This window comes from Rhinopithecus bieti, unplaced genomic scaffold (assembly GCF_001698545.2).
Source record: "Rhinopithecus bieti isolate Rb0 unplaced genomic scaffold, ASM169854v2 scaffold_4666, whole genome shotgun sequence".
Classification (NCBI taxonomy): Eukaryota; Metazoa; Chordata; class Mammalia; order Primates; family Cercopithecidae; genus Rhinopithecus; species Rhinopithecus bieti.
The window spans coordinates 188,688-197,517 of NW_016804530.1; the positions used below are offsets into that span (position 1 = coordinate 188,688).

The 8,830-nt window shown below is 50.1% G+C and overlaps 1 protein-coding gene across 5 annotated transcripts in view; it reads right to left on the bottom strand.

The window, feature by feature from the left end:
* YWHAH (tyrosine 3-monooxygenase/tryptophan 5-monooxygenase activation protein eta) overlaps positions 1 to 8,830 on the bottom strand; it is a 27,207-nt gene that overhangs the window by 8,420 nt on the left and 9,957 nt on the right. Inside the window, exon 1 of one of the 5 annotated variants that reach the window (XM_017868942.1) lies at positions 5,227 to 5,629. The exons of 1 other annotated variant lie outside the window; for it this stretch is intronic. In XM_017868942.1, the coding sequence (XP_017724431.1) occupies positions 5,227 to 5,445 (219 nt within the window). In that variant the 5' untranslated portion in view covers positions 5,446 to 5,629. Of the gene's footprint in view, positions 1 to 3,169; positions 3,188 to 4,012; positions 4,248 to 4,977; positions 4,994 to 5,226; positions 5,630 to 8,830 lie in introns of those variants that run through there. 3 more of the 5 variants (XM_017868947.1, XM_017868945.1, XM_017868946.1) reach the window with 3 other exon arrangements.

Consider the following 8,830-nt stretch of genomic DNA (forward strand, 5'->3'; position numbering starts at 1 on the left):
ACATTTAAAAAAAAAAAAAAAACACATTTGGGGTACCCTCTCCAAAACCGTATTTCTGGAAAAGTGGGACACTGTAGTCTGTCACTAATATAAAATCCCAAAGACCAACTAAAGAAAATCCCCAGCTCACGCCTGTAATCCCAGCACTTTGGGAGGCCGAGGCAGGCAGATCACGAGGTCAGGAGATCGAGACCATCCTGGCTAACACGGTGAAACCCCGTCTCCACTAAAAATACAAAAAATTAGCCAGGCATGGTGGCGGGCGCCTGTAGTCCCAGCTACTTGGGAGGCTGAGGCAGGAGAGTGGCGTGAACCCAGGAGGTGGAGGTTGCAGTGAGCAGAGATCCCGCCACCGCACTCCAGCCTGGGCGACAGAGCGAGACTCCATCTCAAAAACAAAATCCGCATCAAAGAAAATACAATTTTTGGTTTAAGGGAGTCAGTTCTGGCCTGTGGAAGTTCTTCTGGGGATAATTCAGAGACCCAAACCCACATGGGGACCACAGTTCCTACTTCAGAGCAAGAAAGCCATGTAAGCTGTTGGCCCACCTGAAAGACCCTTTAAATTCAAACTATTACCAGAATAATCCAGGGCCTTCTTCCCTCCTCAAAGACGATTACATTTTAAATGCCTAGTTAGTGGGAAACATAGCTCCCTAGTTTTTACATATTTCAAACTATAGTATCAATGTGGCTCTAAGATTTCATACTCGTTGGGTGTGATAGCTCACTCCTGTAATCCTAGCACTTTGATAGGCTGAGGCAGGAGGATTACTTGAGGCCAGGAGTTTGAAACCAACCTGGACACCATATAGAGACCTGTCTATACAATTTAAAAATTAGCTGGGCGTGGTGGCATGCATCTGTCGTCACAGCTGCTCAGGAGGATCACTTGAGCCCAGGAGCTCAAGGCTACAGCGAGTTATGATAGTCCCATGACTGCACTCCAACCTGGGCGACAGAACGAGACCATCTCTTAAAAAAAAAAAAAAATCATACTAATCACAATTTTGGTACGCCTCAAAATCCTCCTACTGTGACACTGATCTGTCTCACCTGGGGCAGTCAGCTGTGCACTTTTACACAGCACCTGCTCATTTCCCCACTTCCCAGAATCTCACAGCTGTTCCAACAACAGCCTTTTGCCAGTGGCTGGGCCAAGTGCCCTTCGTCTCCGACTCCTGTTTCCTTGAACTGTAGTTTTGCTTCCTGCACTTAAGATTTCTATATATATATTCTGCAAGTACTTCAAATGTGTTTCTCCCCATTTGCTATCAACACTGTAATCAACTGATTTATCAGTGTTAAAACACCATGCTATTCCAGTAATTTTTATATTTGATAACTTCACAATTACCACCTATGTTTTAATATAAAATAGATTACTTAGGGCCATAAGACATGATGAAATTATGTCTATGAATATCCACCAGAAATCTATCTGGTTATTTTCCCTCTTTCCTTAAATCTCTTAGTTTTCCGGACTCACATTTAATCCCACTTCCAGTTATCAAACGGTAATTACAGAGACTACAAATTGGGTAAGGTCATTTAAAGCCTAGCCTAGAAAGGACTTAGGTTCTAGAATCTTTTACAATGTTTCTTCCCACTATTACACTCTATGCAAGCTGGTAGGTATAAGATAAAGAGAACTTGAAGACACTCCTTTATGCTTCACTTCAGAAACATTTCTTGCTTCTTCAAATTACGGAGAGAAGCAGGGAAGAGAAGTTCTCAACAGGTTTGAGACAAGACCATTGTTTCCAATATGCACGATTTTTCTTCAAGCTTACCAACACTGTCCTCCAGGTGACGCTGGTAGAATAAGGAACATCAATCATTACAGGAAGGCAATATTATCAGGTGAGCATTTTAATTATGAAGGAAACAGAAAGCAAGTTAGAAGACCAAAGGCAAAACTGACTTGTTAATAACATCACTAGTTTTATACTTCAGAGGACCTAAAGCCAAGATTAAGTTTCAAGGTTACAGAGTGGTGGCATCAGAACATATCCTCAACACAGGTGTCCTGCTCCATCCTCCCTACAACAGGCTACTTACCTCCACAGCCCTGAAGAAAGCCCAGGTAAACCCAGAGGGTTACTGAAATTTACACCCTTTCCAAAAGAGATTAATAAAATAGAGACTGAATCATCCCAGTAACATTAAGAATTTAATCTACAAACACCAATTTAGCAGGGAAAGTGACCCCTGCCAGTCCTTTCCAACATATTATTTTTCTTTTAAAGAAAATATTTATAAGCACAATATATTACATTTAGATGATGGAGGAGAAATGGTTTATCACAATTCTGAGATGGCAGAATTAAAGCTTGGATTGACTCTTCAATGCTGGCTGGCTTTTCCAACTCATTATTTCAAATATAGATATTATAGATTCCTGTGGTTTACAAAAGGCTACCTTAACCCTCCAGAGAAGATCTATGGACACTAGTAGCTAGCTGCAGGAAAGCATTTTACAAGCCTACTAGAAAGCCAATCTTTTTCTCTACTCAAACTAGATTTCGTTCTGGTAACATCTCTCCATTCTTGCCTTTTTCCCCCATTTCAAGTTGCCTCAGGTTTCTGATTGTTCCAGAACGCACCTTCTAGCCATTTTTCCTTCACCTCCATTCCCCTTCCTTTAAACCTTGTCCCTCCTTTCTTTTCACCACATTTATTTCCCAAAGGGCTCCTAACACTGCAGTCTTTACGTCTCACTTAGAGGGTGAGCAACCACTTCATGAAAACGTGTGGCGAGGCCTCAGCCTGCATAACCCCAGCACCACTCAGTAACTGGGGAGGCGAGTTTTAAGTGTGACCTGCTGTGGACAGAGGCAGCTTTATCCCAAAGAAAATTAAGGTTCAGGATCCCTTCCAAGGAAATGCATTCAGTCAGTCCCATTTCTGTACAATATGCAAAAATTATATTTTAGATTTTATTTTAAAGGACTCCCTGAATTAAATGAAGTTCAGCCTCCAGACCTAGACGGCCCCCCCGGTTTGGAAGAAAACCTCCTGCCTCACCAAAACAGCATGCTAATAGTGCTGAAGTCAAGATGACCAACACATCAACATATGGGCAACGGTGTTGCTGGTCTCCAAACACACCTAGTTGTGTGTAACAAGGACACCACAGGAAAGGCAACTCTTCAAGTACCTTTCTTACCTGAACTATCCTAAATATTAGCCCCAACTACATATTTCGTCTGACATTAACGTCAAAAGCCTTCAAATGGAGCTTTCCAAATGACTTAAGATTTTAGGGAGCCTTTGTATTTGCAGTTTTTTCGGATCTCCCTCCAAAAGGCCAGCAAAGAATACATTTACTACAGTCATGGGCAGTAATTCTCAGACTTAAGCCAGCTAAAAATCGCCTGTGAGAGCTGGTTACAATGCAGATGTGAGTCTCACCCCCGAATTTCTGAATCTATAAGTCTAAGGCGGGGTTCAAGGGGATCCTCCCAGGTCTCAGGAGGTTGTACACTGAACATAGCAGGATGGTGGCCGCAGTTGTAGTTCTATCACTGTGTGACCTTGACACAGGGAGAGGAAATACTCATTTAGAGAAAACGTAAAATAACGTGAAGAGAGAGTGAGATGGTAACCGGAACTCAGAAATGCAGGTGGTGTGTGATCCACGATATTTTGCTAGGGTGTGGCTGGGCACGACTCCTCCAACGGAGAAGAAGCTGCAGAATCGATTTATGAGGGTCTCGGGAATGCAAAGGTACACAGATTCGTCTCACCTAGAAGTCACGTTTCATTTTAATCTCCAGACAGACAGCGCAGCAGCAAACCTGGGGCTGTGGAATGGGCCCCACACCCTCCGCCCCCTCTCCCGCCCTCGTCCACGCCTAGACTGTACGAAAGGGGGCTTCGCACACAAAGCCAGACCCCCAGGAGTGGGAAGATGAAACCAGAACAATTCGAACAAGCAGAGCAAAACAGATCGGAATTACAGACTTCAGGTCGTAGCAGAGAAAACCAGCTGAGACAGGGCGCCACTCACTAGGTGATTCTTTATTCCAAGTTGGGGAACGGAGGAAGACGAGAGGGGGAGCCCCCGGGTCCGGTGAAACGCTCTAGGAGGAGGAATGCGGCTCCTTCACGTCCCCTAGGGCACCCTTTGCCCCCGCCCGGGATCCGAACTAAGATGTGGCGACCCCGGCCCGCCCGCCCCAACGGGGCTGCCTCCGCGACCCCGAGCTGCACCCTCCCGGATCCCCCACCCCGGGCCCAGCCTCAGGAAGTGGCGGGGCGCCCAGCGGGAGCGGGAAGCGCGGGCTAAGGGCGGGCGGCCACGCCCAGCCGGGTCGTGGGGTCGCCCATGGCCGGGAGGGGAACCTCTGTGTTATGGCCGGTGTGTTGGGAACGTCCCCCCCGCTCACCTCCCCCCCCCCCCGTCACCTCCCGCCCCCCTAACGCTTTCGATGCCCCGTCGGTCCCATGCCTTCTGCTCCCGGGTCCGGCGCGCTTCCACCGCCCCTCAGCTCTGGATTTGTGCGCGCAATGTCGCGTAATCCGCTTCTCGCTCTGCCGTCTGGCCAGTCCCCTCTCCGGCCGCTGCAGTCAGCTGCTCTTCTCGTGCTCTCCCCCATTGTTCGCTCCCGGCTCGGCCTTTCCTTGGCCGCCCACATCCCCTGGTCGCTTCCCGTCCTTCCTCCGCCGCCGGTCAGTCCGCTCCCCGGTCGCCGTGGAGGCCGCCGCCGCGCACGCGCACTGGCTCGCCGGCCGAACCGGAGGCTGCAGGCTGCAGGCTGCAGGCAGCGCCGCCGCTCGCGCCCTCTCGCTGGCTAGTCCCGCGCGTTGTGGCTCGCGCCGCGGACACCGCCGAGGGAGGAGAGGCGGTCGCGTTGGGGGATGGGAGGACGAGACGACGCCTGCGCAGTGAGAGTGGCCAGGCCGAGCGGCGGGAGTGGGAGGGGGGAAGGGCGGGCCGGCCCTAACGGTCTATTTCAAGGTGACGTCACCTACTATAAATAGCCACCGCCGCCGCCGCCCCGCCTGAAAGCCGCGCAGGCGCTCTGCGAGTGCTGCATTTTACCGCCGCAGAGATGGAGGTGGAGAAGGGAAAGCCAGGCAGGAGACTGCGGAGCCGGAGGAGGGGGCGCCGTGATGGCGGCTGCACGGGCAGTGCATTGTCATAGCGCCACCCTGAAACGCACCACTCCAACCACGTTAGCGATCTGGCTTGAGAAGGGCCCCAAAAGCAAGCAAACCTACCCGCGGAGGAGCCGGGAGGCCGCGTGCCCCGAGGGGCGGGTCAGCCCAGCCCCTCCCAGCCCCAGCCGTCCCGCCCGCCCCGAGCCCTGCCTGTCCGTTGGTTCTGTTGGGCCACACCTGTGCTTGGGTCTGCACTGGTCCGGGCAGGATCGAGTCCGACCCTCGGGGACAGCCCCGCCACACACACAGACACACGCAGTCGCACACATCCTGAGACATAGCCTTGGGCAGGCTTGTTCCTTCCACCAGAGGAGGGGACTGGATGACCAGGCTAAGACAAGTAATATTCAGGACACATTAGGAGCCAGCCCAGGACTAGTCCCGTACGAGCATTCTCCTCTTTAATCCTAACTACCCTGCCCACGGTGGACACAGCTGGTCTCCCCATATTTAAAATGTGGAACCTGAGGAAAAGCAAGGTTAGTGACTTGCTCAAGGTTACACAGCCTATTAAGTGGTGGGGCCAGGATCTGAGTCCAAACCCAGGCTGGACTTTCTCCTGTGGCAAAGAGCTGGGGTGGCCCAACTGGCTGGTCACTGAGCCCCTCCCAATCCTGGCTGGCATTGGATACTGAGGGTTCCTTGTGCCAGGCCCTGGGCTGGGCTGCTCGACAAGCTAGGAAAATAATGCTTAAAACAAGGCCCCAACTGACTTCCAGCATGCCAAAGATAGTGTAGAAGGGGCCTTGGGCTCGCTGAGAATTTACTGAGCATCTACTGCATGTGCAGCCCGCAGGGATAAGCTGGATCTTGGAGTAGTCAGGAAAGAGATTAAGGCCTGGGGTACAGCATGGTCAAAGGCTTGGCCGTGACCTGGGAGATGGTGAGAAGAGAGGCCTAACAATGGGAAGTGAGATTGGGTAAAACAAGATTACGGAGTGTTTTAAATGCCTGGGTGAAGATTTGAGGCTTCATCCTTAGGTAATTGAGAAGCCATATTTCAGGCCTGGAAGACGTGTTTGAAAGGAGAAGGGAGGGAACTGGAGACTAGGCCTTTTCTGGACTTGTTTTCCATCTGAAGAATTAGACTCAACTGTTTCAAGGACTTTAGAATAGATATCCACATGCTGGAATGTCAGAGCTGGCAGGACCCTTAGAATCACCCCTATCTAACCCCTTGTCCTGAATAAGGGGAAACTGAGGTCTGAGGGAAAGGAGGGGCTGGCCCTAGTTTGCACAGCGAGTGACCAGAGCTGGGTCCTCCATACCAGGTCTCTTGCCTCCCAGGCCTTCCTCTTCCTGCTGTGATGCTAAAACGATCACACTTTTGGGGGCCCATGAACCAGGATTTGAATGTGGGCCTGGGAGGAGGCCCCCACCCCAGGCTTCACCATGCTTTGAAGAGTCACCTTTGCTGTTGGAATCGAGGTTAACAAACCAGTCTGATCTTCCCCCTAGTGAATATATTTAAAGAGCATTCTAGATAGTAATGAATCATCCACTCCACCCCCCCCATAAGGATGGGGTCCCAGTGAGAGGTGGGAGGAGGGCCAGCCCTGGATGGGGGGACCTCCTCAGTTCCTTCTAGCTCTTAGAGGGCTTAGAGCCCTTCCAGCTTTTTTGATCAGGTTGGACTAAGACTGATTTCAAAACGGTGAAAATTAGGTAGAGCTGGAACATTCTAAATAATTGATTTCTGACATGTGTAAATGACACTCTGGTTCTCCCATGAAGCTTTTCTTCTCACCAAACTTCCCCATCTCCTCTTCCTCACTTCCTACCCACCCATCAGCTCAGTGTGCTCTGGCCCTGTCCCCACTCCTCCAGTGTGGCCACCAGGGCCCTCCTTGTTGTCAAAGCCAAGGACGCTTCATAGTGCCCACCTCCCCGGCCCTCTTGGCTGGACTGGGCATGACTGCTCACCCTTCCTTGACCGGCTCTCCCAGCTTCCCTTCTGCTGCTCCAGCCATTACTCTTCTGTTTGCTGTGTGGGCTTGTCTTCTAGTCTACCCGGAAATACTAGGGTCCCTCAGGGCTTTGTCCCGAGCCCTCTTCACACACTGCCTTATCCTTGGTGACCCCATCCTCATGCACTCTAAAGAACCATCTACCAAGTTCCTAGCACCAAGCAAGGTGCTTTGCAGAACTGGGCTTTTTTTTTTTTCCCCTCAAGATACCCCTGTAAGGCTGGTCCGATTTCCTTTCCTGTTTTTTTGTTTGCTTGCTTTTCTTTTGTTTTGTTTTAAGATAGAGTCTCACCCAGTCACCCAGGCTGGAGTACAATAGTGCTCTCTTGGCTCACTGCAACCTCTGCCTCCCAGGTTCAAGCAATCCTCCTGCCTCAGCCTCCCAAGTAGCTGGGGCTACAAGGCGCACACCACCACGCCCAGCTAATTTTTTCAGAGAAAATTATTTAAACTCATGCTTCATCTGTTAAATGTATTTTTCAGTCTTTTTTTTTTTTTCCTGAGAGATAGAGTCTAGCTCTGTTGCCCAGACTGGAGTGCAGTGGCACAATCTTGCCTCACTGCAATCTCTGCCTCCCAGGTTCAAGCAATTCTCCTGCCTCAGCCACCTGGGTAGCTAGGACTGCAGGCATGCACCACTACGCCCAGCTAATTTTTTTGTGTGTATTTTTAATAGAAACAAGATTTTACCATGTTGGCCAGGCTGGTGTCAAACTCCTGACCTCAAATGTTCCTCCTGCCTCAGCCTCCCAAGTGCTGGCACTACAGACGTGAGCCACTGAGCTCGGCCTCCTTTCCCGTTTTACAGATAAGGAAACTGACACAGAGCTGTTCCATGGTTTGAACAAAGTCACACAGCAGGGAATGGGCAAAGCAAGGATTCAAACTCAGGTCGATCACACGCCCAAGTCTGAGGGCCTCACACTGCCCCATGATGTCAGCTGAGAAGAGCTCAAAGTGTGACTTCCCTGTTGGGGTCACTCAGATTATACAAAGAATACATATGCCTCCCACCGAGTGTCCCACACACTCTTACCAGCACCCATCTTCTTTGCCTTTGGGAGACAGTTGCTAACGCCCAAGAGCCTCATCAGTAAAAACCAGGGTCACCACCTGGGACAGGTCACCTATTCCCAAGGCTATACCTCCTATCGATAAACAGGGCCTTCGAACAACTTCAAAGAGAGCACCTGAGCGAGGTGAGGGAGGTCAGTGGTTAATGTCAAACACACTTTGTTGCCTCAGGGCTCAGAGCAGGTCCCCACTAGAGGAGCCAAGTCTGTGTCTTCTTCTAGTGCAGGGTATCACTTGGGGAACAGAACAAAATTCCCCTGGGTTCCTGAACACACGTGTGTGGTGTGATTTGAGAAAGAACACGGTTCTTGTCTTGGGTTCAAATCCTACTCTGCCAGTGCACCAGCTGAGTACCCTCAGGCAAGTCACTTGTAAAAAGGGATCAATAGCCTGGCACAGTGGCTCATGCCTATAATCCCAGAGCTTTGGGAGGCTGAGGTGGCAGGATCACATGAGGCCAAGAGTTCAAAACCAGCCTGGGCAACATAGCAAGACCCCAGTTCTACAAAAAACAAAAACAAAACACACACACACACCCCTACATATACACACACACATACACACACATACATATTTACATATACAATATGATATACTTTTATATATTATATATTTTTATATAT